We start from the raw sequence: 18,350 nt of genomic DNA, 5'->3' as shown, positions 1-18,350 counted from the left end.
GAGCTATACTTTTGGACGTCTTCCACCCCGCCGACAAGACGATTCAGCGATAAAGCCTATGATCCACGCTCACAGACAGGGGAGCCAGTGTGCATGGAAATTTATGTGAGATTTGGCAAGGTCAAGAGCATATCAATTGAAATCTGGAGCTATGAAATGGGGTATATCAGGGGTATGGAGTCAAAGCCAATCTATACAGAACACCAAATATCACCAAATATCACCAAATATCACCAAATATCGTTTATCAAAGAGTGACATCCTGGAATCCATGGAAACAGCACAATAATCATAAGAAATATGCTCTCACTTCATCGATCGGGAAGCGGATCAATCGTCCAGGATACCTTGCGCAAGCGCCGCCAGACTGGCCTCATATCTTGCTGGGTTGTGATCGCTGAACATTCCGGACCCAAATCTCAACTCTCCAAAAAGAGACTCGACATCTCGGATAAACTTCAACTGTACCCTCGTTGCAGGCCGGCCTAGCATCGGGTAGCCGTCCCTGCCAAAGTCAGACGTAAAAGCATTGCGTTGAAGAACACGCATCGTCTCTACCACAAAGACCTCTCCAGGAGGCAGCAGCTTGGGGGCACACATCTCTTCTCGAAGCGCCTTCAATGTTTTCCACGCCCAGGCGTCTTCCCCAAGGCCATCGCCAGCGTGCAGAAGCATGGGCGCTTCATTGACGTAAAATTTGTTAACAATGCTCTGCCTTAGACCTTCCCAAACTCGGTATCGCACATGCGACTTAGTTCCGGAAGTGTCACTCTTGAACGCGACAGATACAGCATGCATATCGTGCAAGATGCCTAAAGAAAGACTTGGTACCACATCTTGCCCGTTGACGACCGTCGTTATTAAGCCACGAGTTGCACGGCGTAGGAATGGGGACATAGCAGATGGGGGACCGTACGCATAGACATGGATTGGACGTCCAGTTGGGAGATAGAAGGGAAGGCGGCTCTCTTCGTCTTCGTCGTCATTGTTCCCCTGGAGCATCCGCCGTGCGGCAGACCGAGGCGTAGCGGTTACGAACGTGGTTCCAAATTGCTCGCTGTTGGGGACCGAAATCATAGTGGCTAGAAGTGCGGCAACACCACCCCCTAAGGAATGGCCGCACAATACTACGCCGTAGTCTGGGAACTCTTCAAGAGCGGCCCTGATGGTGATCATAACTCTTCCGCCACCTCCCATTAGAAGGCGCTTTGCTGAGGCATGCATACCCTTGTGGACTTTCCAGCTTCTCCCTTGCCATACGAGGTCATCATAGTCGCAAGTCATATCTGTGAGAACGTCTTCAAATCCCCACGTTCCTCTGAGGGTCAGAACAACAGCTTTTGAAGCATGGTCCAGGCATACATAATGAACCAAAGGGAAGCCGCTGTCAGTCTCCCCCGCAGCGTTGGTTCCTCCCGCCGGATCAACGAAAGATGACAAGAGAATTGTCGACGCTGGTAGTCCTGTGTGGATCGAGAAATCAGAGTGTTCCTGGCTGTCGGATTCCAGGTGAGGATCAGCCTGGGTTGGCCTCGTCACACCCATCACTTTCAAAGCGTTCGATCCATATGAGGCCGAGGAGAATCGGCAAAAGCGTCTGATGTTCTGTACAAAATGTTGCTCTGGGAATATACCGGGGATTATGCCGTCACGGGTTAGCGATCTGATAGTGTCTATATCGTCGTATGCGCTCTTTCGTGCGCGATGAGCAAGTATGAGTGACGTTTCCGAGCCCGCTGTTGCTAAGGAGTATATACTTGGTGCGAACGAGGTAGTCCTCTGCTGCCAACCCGACGAGGCTGGGCGGCCATCTGCACCCAGGGACAAAGCCATATCTGTCTCGGATCGCGTCAATGACAAGGAGCTGCTACTGCGCACATGGGTTCTTGTAGCGGCTGGTGAGTTTGCTCGTGTACCTGCGGATCGGAGGGAGTATGAGTCTGACTGGGTGACGAAAGTCTCCTGGTTCAATTCATGGACGGTGAAATAATCAGGCTGAGCATCTCTTTGGGGCCTGTTCGGTGTTTGTACTCGACGTGTCTGACTGGGAGAAGTTCGCAGCCGTGGGTCATGTAAGGGTGATCTCGGCACGCCTCTGTTCGCGACCGGCAACAATGTTCTGTTCGTGTGAGATCCAGTCGTCTTGGTTGCACTTCCCGCGACAGTTGGCGCTGTCGACATGTTATGGTGGGCTGATCTCTTGTCGGCAAGGTGCCCTTTCTGCATCTTGTTACGCTGGGTCGCATTTTTCGAGACCTTCGGAGCCTTATCGAGAGAGGATCGTTGTGCTGTTCGTTTGCCAGCCTCGTCTCTCTCTACAATAGCTGGTTTTACCTTCTGCGCCAATCTTGTTAGCGACCCTTTCCCGAAGGCCCCTTTAGATCCTGTGCTTGGTTCGTTCACAGGGCCACTGCTGGAAACTTCGCGAGACTTTTTCGCATCGCCCGGCCTGCCATCTCGTGCTGCTCCTGTCGGAGAGAAGCGTTCTGAACTTGATTCCGGTGCGATGCGACTATGAGGCTTGTCATATTCAAGACTCTCTATATGTCCCGTCGTTGAAGGCTGCTCATCGGACAGCCCTCTGCTGTCGCTGATTCGCGCCTGGAAATCATCATTTTTGTTATCCGTTCGCGTCTTTGTATCAAGCAAGGTAGATGGTAACGCAGGGAGACTTTTCGTAGCTGTCGGAATCTCGAGTCCTCGCGAATCGGAGGTCTCAGCCCTACGAGACGGCCTGACATCCGCATTTTGTGTCTTATTGAAAGCAGTCCTGAAGACAACCGTGTGCTTGGGTAGCTGGTTCATAGTAGAAAGAAGACCACTGTTTTCATCCGGTCTGTCATTGTGAAACCTTTCCTCAATCATCATCATTCCGGGAGGAGCAGCAATCTCAGCATTGTCATCATCATAAATATCGACTGTTATGGTCCGCGTGGTGACCACATTGGATCTGATTGACGCACGACAACCACGCGGAAGCTGCCTCATTATGTGTAGGCGAATATCTTCGTCAGAGACTTGTTGATCGCTGGCTGGAAGTAACATTTCGGGCACCTCAGCATGTTCGACCACACTCGACGGCCGCTGCACAGCATCGAAACGGTCCTCCTCATTACCGGGCGATATGAAAGATGATCGTCTAGTCGCGGACCCTAAGGCACTCCGAGAATATTCGGCAGGCTCCATTGGCTGAGTGCCAATGACGTCGGCCCTTGCGCCATTGTCTAAGATCACAACATCCCAAACAGTCTCATAGCCGCCGTTGAGGCGCATATGCCTCTCGGTGCTTTTTTGCCCCCAACTTTGAAGCATCGCAAAGCCGACGGTTCCGACGAGAAGGTCGCCGACACCGATATTGTCCGTACCGATTTCAGCATTGGGACTTCTGAACTCCCGTCGAATAAGCGTTATGATAGCCGCAATGGCTCTTGACGATTCGGTCGAGCCGAGTATTGCGTCAAGAGTAGACAAAAGGGCCTGAGACACATGTGCAGCGGAGGAGAGCGTTGTCGATGAGAAATGAAATGTTGCGGCTGCAAAGAACGAGGCGGAGGTGACAGTGGTGTGCAGGGCGGCCAACTGGGTCCTATATCAGCTTGATGGACGGGTAGACAGGAACAAGCATAAATCAGCATACACTTCGTTCGAGTAGCGACTCCGCCTCCACTTTCCCACGCTCTCCACTGCTTCGAAGAGCAACATCTCGCCCAGCTCTTGTAAGAATCCCCTCAATGACTGCTCTACTGAGCTCCAATCCGGTCAGCGTCGTGACTCGCGCTCCTTCAATAGCAATGCCACCGAAAAAACTCCCCAGTTTCAGAGACAACGAGGTCGATTGAGTCAAGATTGACAAAGCAGATGCAACTGGTCGTGGAAGTAGAGTAGCCCCTGAAGTAGCTGACACATGGCTTGCGCCATCACGATCCAGAGCCTCCTCGAGATTGCCTTCGGCTTCAACCCGCTTGCCAAAAAATGATCCAAAACCGAGCAGACGCGACATTCCGAGCCATATAGTAGGAACAGGGGTCTAATGTGCATTCATTTATTGTAAAGGCGGGTCGAGATCATGGCAGCTTCGCGACGTAATGCGACAATCAATCAGGGCAGACACGAGCCATGGACGCATGTTGCCAAGTCGGTAAATAACCAGAAGTTGCACCAGAATTCGAAAGAGCCTGTTCCTGGAGAAAAATCGCCCAACGCGTAGATCAGTGGCAAGCCACGAGTCATCGGCCAGACTATCTCGCATTTGGAGGTTGATTCGTTGAGATGCGCCGGCGGGTGACATGTGATTCCGTCTTTTTCCCAACAAGAGAGCGGGTCGGAGGTGTTGCTTGGCCTGGCCATCTACTCAAAATTCAGGTACCTGACGGTTCTCCATCATTACAATTTACTCCTGTCTGACTGTATATGTGATGGAGTTTTCGAAAGCGCGCGTAGGAATCCATTTCGCTCCAATACTAGGACTGAGATGAGAGTGTTCGGTCTGTGCAATGTCTCGAACGACGTCCACGACATGTGCACACTCAATATCTACAAACTCGAGGCCAATGGCATATCTTCCTGATATCACATCATTGCCTTCGGGTCCCCGGGATACTGAATTTTCCTGACATTATCCCGGCTGCACTCGGCAATCCCGCAAATACCGCCCGGACCTTTCCTTTGCCACAAGCCAGAAGGCCTCGCTTCCCTCGGAGCACCACGAGCCAACAATCGGGGATGGACGCAAAACCCTTAGTCAGCATTTACGCCTGAGGCTATATAATCTGCCTGAGGCTGCAACTTCAGATGAGCCTGTCACATGATTATAACATGACTTGATAATTCACTACTCTCTCGACGAACTACGTTTCAAGTTTAGCACAGCTGACACCCTTTTTTTGCCAGAATACTTCACGCAAAGATCTCCCTGCTGCGAGCAGCCGGATCAACGGACGATGAATCAATCAAAACAGATCTCTGGGAAACTTCGATCACAGACTGGCCAGTCTGGTACCCCCTGACCCGGACGAGCCACTGGAACGTTTCAAGCACAGAATTTGCGCTAATGAAGCAGGTGCGCGACGCTTGTGGGACGTTGACCAGTTCCGCTATAATAGGACCAGACAGCCACTGTCCGAGACAGAACGTATTGACGTCTCCTATCCAAGCTCGGACGACGGGCCACGGAAGTCGATCCTACCACACCGACTGAAACAAAGACCGAGGTCAAAAAGATGGACAAGTAGGCTGGTAGGGGGACGAGGCACCGCTCGACGCGTTGGGTAGGAGGGGAGGACGCATTGGTGGTACTCGTACAGTCGGTCGCTGAGAAGCCGCTGTCCACAGGGTTCCTGTTCCTGTTTAACAGCGGAAAGACGAATATATCAGTAGGAGAGAGAAGCTGGTACGTAAACGGTCTTGGACGATTGAGGAGAGGTTGGGGAAGAGGGAGGTGAAAGTGTGCTCCGTAAGGTTGACTGTCCTCTGCGGAAGTCTTCCAAGGGAGGTGGATGGAAGCACCGACGACAATCTTTCGCGCCAAATTCTTGGTGAACGTCGCTTTGACCGGGTCAGATGCAGTCGGTTCCTAGTATGTACTGGAATGCTACCAATTGTAGCGTCTCTACGGTACGTAGACGTAAACGTATGATGGGACTGAATGTATGATGATGATCCCTAACTAGTACGTACGTAGGATATACGAGGAAGTGGAGGAGGTAGTCGGATCACGTGTTCCCGTGACACAATTACTGTCCTACCTAGTGCATTTCCTTCGGGAATTTGCCCCACTGAGAAATACAAGCTTTTTATTCCGTGCTCCACTATCGTAGATATCCGCTCCTGCCTTGTTGGCATATCGACGCTCGAAAGGCGTGACTTCTGCTTTAGAAGTAGAGGGAAGGACTACATTCATCCCGACACAAGGTATGCTGTATTCCACTCTACCCTTACAGCACAATCACTGATCCCACCTTATCATGGCCAGTGCCAAACAACCCCATTCTGGATACAGTCCAACGATAGCTGCCGTCGAAAGGAAACGTGTTCTCCTTCTCCTTGAGGACGACGTTGGGCAGACACCGATTCATAGGGACTGGCAAGCCGGTGAGCAGGAACAGTAAGTACTACTCCGTAATCAATCGTCTATAACCTTACAGGGGACTTATGGATCCTATCTCTTAGGTCAACGATGGATAGTAACAAGACAAGAACCCTGCATCCGAGGGAGGTGCTTCGCCAGGTTGCTGATTCAATGAATGGACAGCGCAACGAACTTTCTGTTACTCTCCCTGCACACACTACCTGGAAGTCTGCTATCCGAGCTGCGGAAGCAGCCCTCGGCGATATTGATGGATCGTTACTTTTGATGCCCCGCGGAACTGGCAACCGTCGATTACTTCGGAAGACAGCACTCCAGTTAGCTTCGGAGTCGCCCTCAGAAAATGTTTTGGGTCGCCCAATACGAACAAATGTCGACCTAAAGACAGCAGAACCCCGCCCGCCGATAAGTGAGGCAGCTCGCGAGCGTCTCCGTAACATGGCTAAGGAGGCTGCCAAGACAGAATTCCGAGAGCCGTACGCATCACTCCGGCCAGCATTAGGAGAAGGGCACCTCCCTATTATTCGTGCAGATCTTATTTTACGAGGGATGGATAGCAATGAGACTGACCCTATCTACAAGCTCGAAGGGATTAATATGATATTCGATACGGGGGCCCATCAGACTATTATCGCGGACGAACTTCTCCCTACTTCTTTCCGAGAATACCTGAAGGACTCGGTTCACGATCCATACCGCTCAAGTAATGGCTTGGTTCTACAGATTGATGCTGCTATAGCTTTAACAAATTGCCCTGTTACTATTGAAGCTGTTGCTGTTATTATGCCAAAAGCCAAGATGCCAAACAAGCTAGTTGGAGTATTGTTCGGACAATTCTCATGTATTGATCGACTCAGCCTTCGGGCTATTCCTCGGCAGATACTGCTTGCAAAAGGAGAAGAGATCTCAGAGGAGCACTGGGGAGATATCGTGGCGGAGGAGTACCTCAATCTGGACGATGAAATTGTCTCCCTCTGAGAAGTCGCTGGCAACATTTCCATGCGGAGACCAAACTCTTACACGAAAGGGCGGAAGGTGTTCTTTTCTTTTGCTTTGCTTAGCAACGCCTATCGGGGTGGATAACTATTGTTCTTTAGCTATCGTTTTGCTATTATTACCTAGTGACAGATGAATGATATTACTTCCTTTAAGGTCTATCTTCCCTTTAGATGAACTAATCTGCACCTCAGACATGACCTGCCATATGTCTTCTGCCATCCTGGTGTTCTTCAGAGTGGTCGAACCAGGATGTCATACCCACACTGACGTCACTAACAGTGATCGACGCGCCACAACCGTCCACCACATACATAGTAGTCCGGACTCCTCTGTCCAATCAACCAATCCATCGTCAGTCAGTCTGTCAGTCTGTCCGTCTGACCTTGCACTTTGACATCTTGGACTCTTGGTATTTGTTGCCCCAATCAAACAATCGCATTGTATTGTTGTGGCTTCTCTGATTTGCGAAACAGAGAACACGTCATTTCGCTACCTGGACTCGAAATTTTCTCCTCTTGAGTCAGTATAATAACTTCACTTTGATGCCCATGCATCGATCTAGCTAGTTCTTTAACCCCGCTGTCGTGCTCCTCGATCTAGGTACTTGAGAAGGTTCTACGAGTTGTGCGTTCCTCGGAAACAATGGCGGTTGTTCCTTCCCAAGCAGCCGTTCCTTCCCAAGCGGCCGGACCACGACAACATGCTCCTCCATCGACTGAGTCCTGCGTTGCGTCCGAGATTCTATCCAAACAAACCACAATGGTCGGAATCGCCCACGCTACAGAAGCCGCGAGCATAATACAGTACAAGGGACCCAGTCAGCTCCTAAGTCGTGCTCTTGAGCAGCACGATGCTCTGATAAGCCGCAGGACGGAAAAGCAAATCCTCTTGTTCCAGCCGGTCTCCCCGAAAGAGTTTCCCTCATTGTTGGACCATATCGGAAACTACCGAAGCATCCTTAGGCTTGATTACAACAACGTTAGCCAGTTACTCGTCATTAAACTCATGCCTGGTTGGGATCACGAATATGCGACGGGCCTACTCCAGCGCACGATCAATAAGCAGCTTGCAACGATGAATCTTGATGATGAATGTGTCTCCCTAGGAGCTCCGCTTATAGCTCTTCGCAATGGTTCGAAGGAGCCTGACGGTTGTTGGATTCCCGACTCTACACCCCGGCACCCTACTTGTGTTGTGGAGACTGGGACCTCAGAGTCTGAAGCACGTTTAGCTATTGATGCCCATCGATGGCTCGAAACATCTGAATGTCACATCCAAATAGTTATTACTGTCTGCTTCAAATATCTACAAGCAGAGACAGATGCGAAACCGTTAACAATCGCCATTTGGTCACTGGTCCGTCAGCCATGCAACATGACGACTCGAAACCCGTATCCACGCGCCAAGCAGACTACCACACTTAGTGTTTACAGAAGAAACGGTTCGCTGTCAGTTTCAGGGTCTCGGCTAGACCCACTCACGCTGGTCGAAACCGAGACTGACGAAATCCGTCTCCCTCTCGAATCACTCATTGGACGCCCGCCTGTTAATCCGGGGGAAACGGATGTGATCCTGACAAAGGAAGCGGTGCTCAAGTACTTCGAGAAGTTACTACGGAGCCGAACGTCCGATTAGCAGTATGAATAGCTCTCACCCTCTTTTAATATAGACAGTACTCGGATCAGTAAGTAATTTCTTCCTCATCATTCAGCCACTGCGATACTAATGTGTCCATTCGTACAAGAGCTGCTGTGAGCTTGCAGTCTACTCTTTTTAGGGAGAATTCCGTTGTCTTAAGAATAGCTGAAATCAGTACATCCTGGGGTTCTTCAGTCCGTCCATCAGAGTAGTTGTAGCGTACGTGTACCGGAGGCCGATCTCTAAGCATCCATGGTTGCTTTTTCGCCCGCTCCGCTCCTAATGCCTTGCGCGCCTGTTCTTCAAGCAGGCGAGGTCGGTGGTGACATTGGGCTTGAGGCCCATCATAGCTCCATGGCCATAGATCTCCGTCTGAAACTCTCCGTAGTTTTCAGGCATTTTGGCCGCGATTGATGTACAAGAACACTTTGAGATGACTGTAGAAAACAGGAACGAAACAGCAGTCAGTGAAAGACACTTAGCCTGCTTACTATCATCCTTCTATATGACATGATGTCAAGTCATCGCTTAGTTAACCCCACTTAAGCGTAATTACGCCTCGGCTTGGATATGCGGAGAGCATCCCTTGTGTCTCCGAGTCACCGACAGTACTCAGTCGTATCAATGCCGCTGTGAGAGTCAATGCAATTAATAGTCTAATGCTGAGTTTGGTGACAGCTTTGACGTCTTCAGTCACAGTATCAGAGCATCCGCTATGGTATGATCTTCGCACAATGGCCCTTTGATCACACTTTGAAGTGTTGGGAGTATTAGAAATCAAGGTTCTGCAGAAGTGGCGAAGATAGTGTTGTGGACCAAGCTGAGCATCGATGTATTGATCGCTAAGATATCATCCTTGGACATAGATATATCATTTTTTACTGTCAATAGAGGAAGTCGCATGCAAGATGCTTATTTTTCAAGCTTAGCTTTCAACCAAGTACCAGAGCCATGGGACGGTAAGGAGAGAATGATGCTTCAGGGACGCACTGACCTTGTTTCCTCACGGCTCTCCCAAGGTAGATCTCCGAAGATCATAGGCATGATCTCATATTGCAATCATCCAGAATGACTTTCGTCCAATTGATAGTAGCAAGATATGTGCTTTTTATTTTTAAGAACGGGAAACTGCATTGTCGATCGACCCTGTACCTAAAATTTCCAGCCATGGCACCTAGGTAATAATATAAGCAAACTCTAACTCTGACAGATAAGCATCGTGAACCCAATCAGTCTGGAATCTTGGCATTTGGCCACTGTGACACAAGTTCGTCAACTTTTTTCGCGTTTTCTTCTGCCCTTGGATTTCTTGCTCGCGCTCTGAATTCTGCTTCTGGAACCTTTATATCTCGATTACGTGAACAATAGTCTGGCGATATCCGTTGTCTTATATTCAAGAGGCGTCAATCACGTTGATCGCCCGATGAGCCAGTAACAGAGCCAACTTTTCCTACAGGGAGGGTAATCCTCCGTATATGATACAGGGCATAGATTCCCTATATTTGGAAAACAGCACCCTATAAGTGACCCGCGCGATGGAGCACGAGCAGAAATCAAAGGCGGACGTGGAGTCACCGCCAGCTAGGATCAATGGCAGCATTTCCGAGGACTCGACGCTCGATGAGAAGAGGGAAAGGCTTCTGATTCGCAAGATCGACTATTACATTCTGCCTTTGGTTGTTCTTCTCTATCTGTTTAGCTTTCTTGACAGAGGTACGCTTTGGTTCTCGCCTTGTCTATCTCACCAGTGCACTGATTCTTGGCCCAGTCAACATCGGGAATGCTCGCCTGTATGGATTGGAAGAGGACCTTGGCCTGGTAGGAAATCAATACCAGGTTGCGGTGTCCATTCTCTTCGTGACATATTGTGTATGATTTCATCCTTACCACAGCAGTGATTGATCCGCCAGCGGCTAATTGTGTGTTCTTCATAGCTATTTGAAGTACCGTCTAATCTGGTCATTAAGAAGCTGAGGCCATCGCGCTATCTCGCGTCCATTGCCGTTATTTGGGGTGTGATTGCGACGCTGACCGGCATCGTTCAAAGCTACGGCGGTTTGATTGCTTGTCGGCTTCTTCTAGGTTAGTGTAGAACCCTGAACGTACAAAGCTGCCTTAGTGCTAAGGCTGATTTTGTTAGGCGTGGTGGAAGCTGGGCTCTTTCCCGGTCTTATGACATATCTCACGCTCTTCTACGGGAAACGTGAACTGGCTCTACGGACTGGGTATCTCTTCAGCAGCGCAGCCATCGCGGGAGCCTTTGGCGGGCTTCTAGCATACGGCATCGGTTATATGGATGGCATTAGTGGGCTCAGGGGCTGGCGATGGATTATGATACTTGAAGGTATCCCAACTGTCATCCTGGGCATCGCAACTTGGTTCGTTCTCGCAGACGAACCCGACACAGCCTATTATCTCAACGAAGAGGAAAGAGCGCTTATTGTGCGCTGCCGCAGTCGCTATGTCGGACAGACTATGTCGGCACAGAAGTTTCATTGGGCAGATGTCAAGGAAGGCTTCCTGGATTGGAAGATCTACGCTTTCAGCATCGGCCAATTTGGCGTCGATACTATGCTTTACGGTTACAGCACGTTCCTTCCGACTATCATCAAAGGGATGGGATCGTGGTCCACTCCGGAAATTCAGGCACTTACCATTCCCTGCTATGCGTTAGGCGCACTGGCATACCTCGCCATTGCGTGGCTCAGCGATCGACTTCAGCGTCGCGCATTGTTCGTCTGCATTTTCAGCGTCATCTCTATGGTCGGCTATGGGATTCTTATCTCCGATGTCTCTTCCGGCGCGCACTACTTTGGAGCGCTGCTCATTGCCCTGGGATTATATGTGACAGTTGGTCTACCGCTCGCATGGCTACCAACTACTCTTCCGCGTTACGGAAAGAGGACGCTGGCGACAGGTATGCAGCTTACTTTTGGCAATGTCAGCGGGGTGATGTCGCCCTTCCTGTACAAAACAACAGAGGCCCCTCGTTATGTGCGCGGCAATGCCGTGACCCTATCACTGGTCGGATTCGCATGCATCGTATGGATTCTTATGTGGCTGTATTATCATCATGAGAATAACCGCAGAGCCAATGGCCTTGAGGACGAGAAGATTGCAGGCATGACAGAGGAGGAAATTCAGGAGCTGGGTGATAATAGCCCTCGGTTCCGATACACAACATGAGGCTTTGGATGAGTATCTTATACGATTTAGACAGAATTAGACATCAGGCATCTCGTTCCAGCGGCGTTTTCACTCGATGATGTTATTTCACTTTGGCTTTCCAATGTAGCCTTCGAGATCCATATCGACTTCTTACCTAAACAGTATGATCGGTATTATTTTCCGGTCCTTTGTTCGAGCAATGTCCGACACCTCTGCGATCTACACTTGAGTCTTGTGCTCCACCACATTTGGGGTGACCTTTCTTGGCAAGTCAATGTTCGTGCGATTTCTATGACCTTTCCCTTTGCTATAGTCTTTCATCCTTTCAAGGGCTTTTATCTAGCTTCTGATGCCCCAAATTTTGCCCCAAATTTTGCCCCAAATTACTTGCCAAATAATATGTCTGATGTTCGCCCATTGTGGACGATAATTTTCTCCTTTGCAGCTGCCATTGCGAGCGTCCTCTATTACAGCCACAGTTCACTACTGACCTGTCCGAGGAACCAGTTTTTTATTTCCCAGACACCATATCACCCAAGCTGGAATACTTGGATCCATCCATCTACTCCCGGTGGCTCAAACGACTCACATAGAGACTGGAACCTTTTCTATCATCTCGGTGGATATGGACCCTGGGTTGAGGAACTCGATGGACATGCCGAGACGCAAAGCATTAGTCCTCCGGAGGGATGTGCTGTAAATCAGGTCCATATGGTATAGACTCCTCTGCTTTTTAGTCTTCTGCTTAGTTCTTGCTCCAAAATCTAATCGATGCTCAAATGTCACGCCACGCAGAGCGATATCCGACAAAAAGTGCTGGAGCTCGTATGTCACACTCGTCAATGATACTAATGTCCTCGAGAGGGCGTCGACACAAGTAAGGATGGAATCTAACATCCGATGACCGCAGGCCATCTCTCACTTCTCAACAGAATCAGAGACGCGAATGTCATTCTGAACGGCTCATTATCGTTCCTGAACAACTGGACCTACTTTACCGACGAGCCATGGAAGGACTTTGACCAATTGACCAGAACCGGCCCGTACGCAGGCACCCTGCAAGCTTTCATGACGGGTGTTCGCTTCCTAACCCGGTATGAGCATCTCCTACGGCCTGGCCGGAGGACGCGGCTCTGGGCAAGCGACTCGCAGCGCGTCATTGACACAGCAGCGTACTTTGCGTCTGGTCTTTTCGGTCTGGACTGGGAGAAGACTGGTAAAGCTGTTTTGGAAGTCATCCCCGAGACATTCGACCGACAGGCGGATACCCTCACGCCGGGGGATACATGCCTAAGCTATGTTGAAGACGCCCAGAACGGTCATGACAACGGCTACACTATGCTGGCACGGTTCCAGGATACGTATATCCCTGCTATAGCAGCGCGACTCATCCTCGAGGAACGAAACGAGGAAATCGGGCCGTTTACTAATCTGGAGGTCTGGAGCATGCAGGAGATGTGTGGGTTTGAGACTCTTGTACGAGGATCCAGTCCGTGGTGCAGTGTATTCAGTCAAAAGGAATGGGAATATTTCGCGTACGCCCGCGACGTGATTCATTACTATCGCGCGGGTCCTGGCAAATCATATGCTGGTGCGATGGGCTGGCTCTGGCTCAATGCCACGACAGCCTTATTGCGTGCTGGTCCTGGGGCTGGCACCATGTTTTTCAGCTTGTCAGTAGCTCCTGATGGTGTTGAATGGAGCCGTGATTCTCCAGACGCCAAAATTCTCATTTGAGAGAAGTCACTATACTAACTTTCGCCTTAGTGTTCATGACGGAGATATAGCGCCTTTCTCACTGCTCTGGAAATCCTACAAGACTCAAAATACGACCCTTATCTGCCAATCACACATGTTGCCGAGGACCGTAACTGGCGTACTTCATCAGTGATGCCTATGGGTGGCAGAATTGTCATCGAACGAATGGCATGCCCGCCATCAATCACGAATGATCGGGATTCTCATGACGAGACATTCATACGAGTCCTCGTCAATGACAAACCTACGCCTTTACCACATTGCAAGTCAGGGCCAGGATTTTCTTGCCCATTAGGGGAACTTGTCGATTACGTACAGCGACGGAGACGGGAAGTAGGTGAGTTTAGGGATGTATGTGGATTAGAAGGCGCTGTTGGACACATTACATTCTTGAGGCAAGACTAGATCATTCATAGAAAGTCATGTTGCAACCTCATACTTGAACTGCCTCATAGTTATGTAGATCGGTCGAAGCCTTGCGGCATACACATGGACTTTTTTTGGAGACAGTCACCTATATTTGGCCCGGTTTGCGTCCATCCGAACAGTTTCCATATGAGACTGTGGATTGAGTATATTCTGGAGCTCAAATTGAGTGGTGAATAATAAGAGCTAGACCCTCCATACTTCGTTGATGTACTTGGAGTCAATCACGTGACCGTATCCGGGCTAACGCACTGTTTGTTGCAAGAACCAAATATTTGATAGAGCTCCATCCATCTCAACGAAAATCTGCTTGTGTTGCTACAGACAACGTACAAATACCCAGCTAGAGACAAGGCTCTGCTTCCAATTAGTCCCTTACACTTCTAGACCCCTGGGATCGCCACCCTAAAACCAACATCTTTCTTTGTTCAACATCAGATCTTTGCGCCGCCGCCGCCGCCCTTCGCCATGGAGTACCATTTTGTGCCTCCAGAGGAGCGCGCTAAAGATGACAAGGGGAATCTTTTGCCCTGGGGTTATGTCTACAAAGAGTGGGTTTTATCATTACTAAACCTATTATGCTCTCACAATTTGGGATCTTGACTTCTGGGTTATGTAACTAACATGAGCTCTGATTTTAATAGTGAAGCCCGCAACCCGCGACGACCACCTGAAGAAAGCGGACCCTTTGGCAAGAGACGAAATGCTCGCTATGAGCAAGCTCGTTCACGTACACGTACTGGAACACCAGCAAAGCGCGAGAATCCCAATGTAGCAGAGTTCGGGCGGCTGTTCGCGCAGCAACTAGAGGAGGAGAAGAGTCGCAATACCCTGCCCAAGTCCTCGTCATCATCCAGCCTTGACAACCCACGAAAACAGACCGAGAAGATTGCGACCGAGTGCATACTTTACGGTTACAGGAGCAAGGATGGCGAGTGGAAGGTCATCGATAAGTACGAGAAGATCTCTCGAGGCTTGATCTGTGAGGATTATCCTCGTAGCGACCCCAACTCGGCGAGTGGCTTCGCGCAGCTGCTTAGTGGTGGCGACGTGGTCATCCGCCCCGATCTGTCTGCGGATGCGAACCGCAAATCGAAACGGTACGCTGGAGGTTTCCACTGGATTAAGGTGACGTTTGACTCGACGATCGCTGCGGATCGCGCATGCTTCTACTCTCCCCAGGAGATCGATGGGCATCTGGTCTTCTGTGAACTGTATCATGGCTCGGGACCTGCAGAGGATGCACCGATTCCTGTGGACTCATCGAAAGCCGCCCAGTTCAAGTCAAAAGCACCGCGCACCTTGACCACCTCGCATTCTACGACATTTCTCCAGCCGCAGGATAAAGATCGTGCAGCCACATTACCGCGATCGTTTGCCATGAACAACCTATCAGGTGTAGCCGAATCACAAGAAGAAGAGGAATCACAAATATCGACAAGTACTGCAAGCTCTGCCACCGCCACGGGTTTCGAGCACCCGTCTGCCCTTCAGCAACGCAATGTCTCCAAGGAGCCAAAACCGGAGTCTGAATTCATGACACACATCCCCACAGTTCGTCGAACCAAATTACGCCCCATTGCAGAAGCGCTTCCGCCGCAGCCAACCGTGACAGAGCGCGTACTACGATCTATCCCTATCCTCAGTTGGTTTACTGGTGATATCGTTGGAGATGGGCCTCAGCTACGTGAAGATGGAACCTTCGATTATGATAAATCTAACGCTTATTGGCGCTTCTGGTACATGGTGGACATGATTCTGGGGACCGACATTTGTGGACTAAAGGAGGAATCGTGATATCCTTCCCGTTTCCTGCCGCCGCCATCCTCCACATCATTCATCACACTTCCGAGTCCGACGTTGATATTCCTGCGACAGAGTGGCTCGACTCCAAAGCAATCCAGATATACTCTCATACAGCTCCTCTTCTCTAACGATTTGAACGAGATTCAAGAACGGGGTGTCATGTCTATCCTCGGATACCCTGCCTATGTATGATAACACCCTTTCATTCCTTACCAGTCTTCATTTGCGTCATACCAACCCGCCCCTTGTCACCTCATCTCGTATCCGCGTTTATCTTCATGAAGCATTGGTAATATGGAGAGAGTTAAGATAACTTTGTATTTGCATTATTGGCGTGAAATACTTGAGGTTAGCTGTTAGAGATGAAGAGAACATCTCTTTAGTCGACATCACAAATTACACTACAGATACAAGTTGAACTACAGTTTAGTCTACCTAGATCATGCAGCAAATTTTCTGGCATTAACAGCTGTACCCGAATTTGAATCAGTCGCCTACACAATAGTGACTCCGGCGGTTGACGCTGACATTTCTCCGAATTAGGATACGAGCTCCCCTTGTGATCAGGCGCTGGACAACCGATTCTTTATCCATAATCTCATTCCTGACATCTACTGCAACCCAACGCCGTTCCCTACCCCGACGAGGATGACAGTGATCATCGCAAAGGAGGTAAAAACACATGAGAGTAAAGTCCGGTCCTACTTTTTTGTGAAGATCAAGTCAAGGTCGAGTTTGTGTATCAAATTAGGCATGGCATGCAATCATGTCTTTAGGTTCTCTCTGTCTCTTCCATTTTTAGATCAAAATGCGATTTACTCAACATTGCTCTCGAAGTTCTCGCCCTCAACCAGGTCAGGGATATCGTCCTCATCCTCGTCCTTCTTGCCCTCGGCACCGGCCTGCTTCTGCATGTTCTGGTAGCTCTCGGCGAGCTTGCGCAGGGAGGCAAGGCTGTCGGGGCCAAGCTGGTTGAGGATACCGGGGACGAGCTCGGTGAGCTCCTTCTCCTCGCCGTTACCGTAGAGGGCGAAGGTGTTGGAGGGGACGGAGGCGTGGACTATTTATTTGCGGTTACTCGTCAGTTTTTCTGCCTTCTGGGTCGGGGAAATGGAGACGGAAGCTGGAGTGAGGGACTCACCCTTGGGGGCGGCGAAGTGGATGACGTTTCCGTCCTCCTTGAACATGTTGACCTCCTCGATGGCCTGGATGGGCTGGACGTTCATCTTCTTCAGGGTGGTCTGGAGCTTCTTGTCGTCGGCACCGGAGGACTTGTGGACTTTCTTGACCTTGCGGCGGGGAGTACCCTTTCCTCTGTCGATGATATTAGTCGCAGTCTTGGATTGTCAATCGTGGATGAAGTCGTTTTGTTATAGGGTATCTCAATGTCGCCATGATCGTAATTCGAGGACGGGGAGATGATGAAAGTAGTATACGTACCCTAGAAGAAGAAATTAGATGTTAGCTGTCAGTTACGGACTAAAATCGCTTTTCCTGCCCACTTCCAGAGAGTCGCGACATCACATTGCCCAATTGGTGCGCCATGAAGCTTCAAAAGCTTCTTCTCAAGCCGTCCGCAGAAAACACGATTCGGACACCAGCACCTCGAAAATCCAAAGGAAAGAATAAAACGTACCAATCCGCACGCTCGCCTGCATCCTAGCCAGCTTTGCTTGATCCATTTTGACGGTAATTTATGTGCGTTCGTAGAGAACCTAATCTGGCGCGATGGTTAGAATGAAGACGTCAAGAACCCAGATCTGTGGAACTCGGTAGGGACAAAATGTGCGGCTGCAAGTCTGTTGGTGGGGTGGTGCGAGGTAGGATCAAGCGGGAGGGTTCAAGGTTGCGGTACCGGGTCAGGGAGAGACTGATAAGAACACCGTCGAAATGGTGAACCGAAGGACGAGGGCTGAGATGAGGTTTGGGTTGACTTACCGTGACTGAGGTGGTGTTTAGTGGGAGGAGGTTGAAGTTGCTGATGATGCGCATCTCGGCTCCCCGAGCACGAAAGTTCCAGTTGTGGTTTGTGTGGGGAGTCGAGCTCGCTAATTCGTTGCGTCGGACGGCTTCTGAGGATTTTTACTTCACAAGCTTACAGATGAATTTTCATTATACTGCTACGATTGTCAATATTCTGAAATCATCATTCTACAATATCATCATCGACATCTCTTCTTAAGGTGCTCTTGTTGGGTTGTGGGTTTGGCTCTTGGGAGATTTGAGAGGCCTCTCGGCTAAACCCTAAATGATCTCGAGGCTCGACTGACAAGACTCGGTGTTGCAGGAGACCTTTGGGCGTAACCGTAGCTAAAGATTGTAATTGACTAAATGGTGAAATCGTTCATATTGTCTATGGGCTGAAAAGAGGAGTGAGTTTGTGCCTGTCATAAATACTGTCTTGCGGTAGTGTGAAGGTGGTCCTCAACTCCTCGTAAGCGGCATCACTTACCGAATCCGGTAATCTCAC

At 49.8% G+C, this 18,350-nt stretch overlaps 7 protein-coding genes across 7 annotated transcripts; 5 read left to right on the top strand and 2 right to left on the bottom strand.

Moving 5' to 3' along the window:
* Window positions 1–113: 113 nt before the first annotated feature.
* P174DRAFT_440654 (lipase family protein) lies at window positions 114–4,131 on the bottom strand. Its single transcript, XM_024827103.1, has 2 exons — window positions 3,638–4,131; window positions 114–3,579 (listed from the first exon to the last, which is right to left on the bottom strand). The coding sequence occupies exons 1-2, from the start codon at window positions 3,998–4,000 to the stop codon at window positions 331–333; spliced, it is 3,612 nt and encodes a 1,203-aa protein (XP_024684662.1). The 5' UTR covers window positions 4,001–4,131; the 3' UTR covers window positions 114–330.
* Window positions 4,132–5,784: 1,653 nt separating this feature from the next.
* P174DRAFT_450380 (uncharacterized protein) lies at window positions 5,785–7,204 on the top strand. The gene is made up of 3 exons (XM_024828929.1): window positions 5,785–5,910; window positions 5,972–6,103; window positions 6,169–7,204. Exon 3 carries the CDS (start codon window positions 6,176–6,178, stop codon window positions 7,061–7,063), a length of 888 nt encoding a protein of 295 aa, XP_024684661.1. The 5' UTR covers window positions 5,785–5,910; window positions 5,972–6,103; window positions 6,169–6,175; the 3' UTR covers window positions 7,064–7,204.
* A 286-nt stretch (window positions 7,205–7,490) lies between these two features.
* Window positions 7,491–8,907, top strand: P174DRAFT_503280 (uncharacterized protein). Its single transcript, XM_024831150.1, has 2 exons — window positions 7,491–8,768; window positions 8,829–8,907. The coding sequence occupies exon 1, from the start codon at window positions 7,727–7,729 to the stop codon at window positions 8,717–8,719; it is 993 nt and encodes a 330-aa protein (XP_024684660.1). The 5' UTR covers window positions 7,491–7,726; the 3' UTR covers window positions 8,720–8,768; window positions 8,829–8,907.
* Window positions 8,908–10,257: 1,350 nt separating this feature from the next.
* On the top strand, window positions 10,258–11,908 carry P174DRAFT_419946 (putative MFS transporter; the record flags this gene model as incomplete). The annotated part of the gene is made up of 4 exons (XM_024824824.1): window positions 10,258–10,435; window positions 10,491–10,591; window positions 10,657–10,804; window positions 10,863–11,908. The coding sequence occupies 4 exons, from the start codon at window positions 10,258–10,260 to the stop codon at window positions 11,906–11,908; spliced, it is 1,473 nt and encodes a 490-aa protein (XP_024684659.1).
* Window positions 11,909–12,309: 401 nt separating this feature from the next.
* On the top strand, window positions 12,310–14,097 carry P174DRAFT_151485 (phosphoglycerate mutase-like protein). The gene is made up of 3 exons (XM_024821168.1): window positions 12,310–12,604; window positions 12,686–13,563; window positions 13,658–14,097. Exons 2-3 carry the CDS (start codon window positions 12,791–12,793, stop codon window positions 13,779–13,781), a joined length of 897 nt encoding a protein of 298 aa, XP_024684658.1. The 5' UTR covers window positions 12,310–12,604; window positions 12,686–12,790; the 3' UTR covers window positions 13,782–14,097.
* Window positions 14,098–14,373: 276 nt separating this feature from the next.
* On the top strand, window positions 14,374–16,287 carry P174DRAFT_450377 (uncharacterized protein). The gene is made up of 2 exons (XM_024828928.1): window positions 14,374–14,625; window positions 14,719–16,287. Exons 1-2 carry the CDS (start codon window positions 14,543–14,545, stop codon window positions 15,869–15,871), a joined length of 1,236 nt encoding a protein of 411 aa, XP_024684657.1. The 5' UTR covers window positions 14,374–14,542; the 3' UTR covers window positions 15,872–16,287.
* Window positions 16,288–16,335: 48 nt separating this feature from the next.
* Window positions 16,336–17,867, bottom strand: P174DRAFT_440649 (nascent polypeptide-associated complex subunit family protein). Its single transcript, XM_024827102.1, has 4 exons — window positions 17,819–17,867; window positions 17,517–17,600; window positions 17,022–17,195; window positions 16,336–16,940 (listed from the first exon to the last, which is right to left on the bottom strand). Exons 2-4 carry the CDS (start codon window positions 17,560–17,562, stop codon window positions 16,696–16,698), a joined length of 465 nt encoding a protein of 154 aa, XP_024684656.1. The 5' UTR covers window positions 17,563–17,600; window positions 17,819–17,867; the 3' UTR covers window positions 16,336–16,695.
* Between the last annotated feature and the right edge of the window lie 483 nt (window positions 17,868–18,350).

This window comes from Aspergillus novofumigatus, assembly GCF_002847465.1.
Source record: "Aspergillus novofumigatus IBT 16806 chromosome Unknown P174scaffold_3, whole genome shotgun sequence".
Lineage (NCBI taxonomy): Eukaryota > Fungi > Ascomycota > Eurotiomycetes > Eurotiales > Aspergillaceae > Aspergillus > Aspergillus novofumigatus.
The sequence above is the reverse complement of the archived record's forward strand: the minus strand, read 5'-3'. Positions and strand labels throughout refer to the sequence as shown.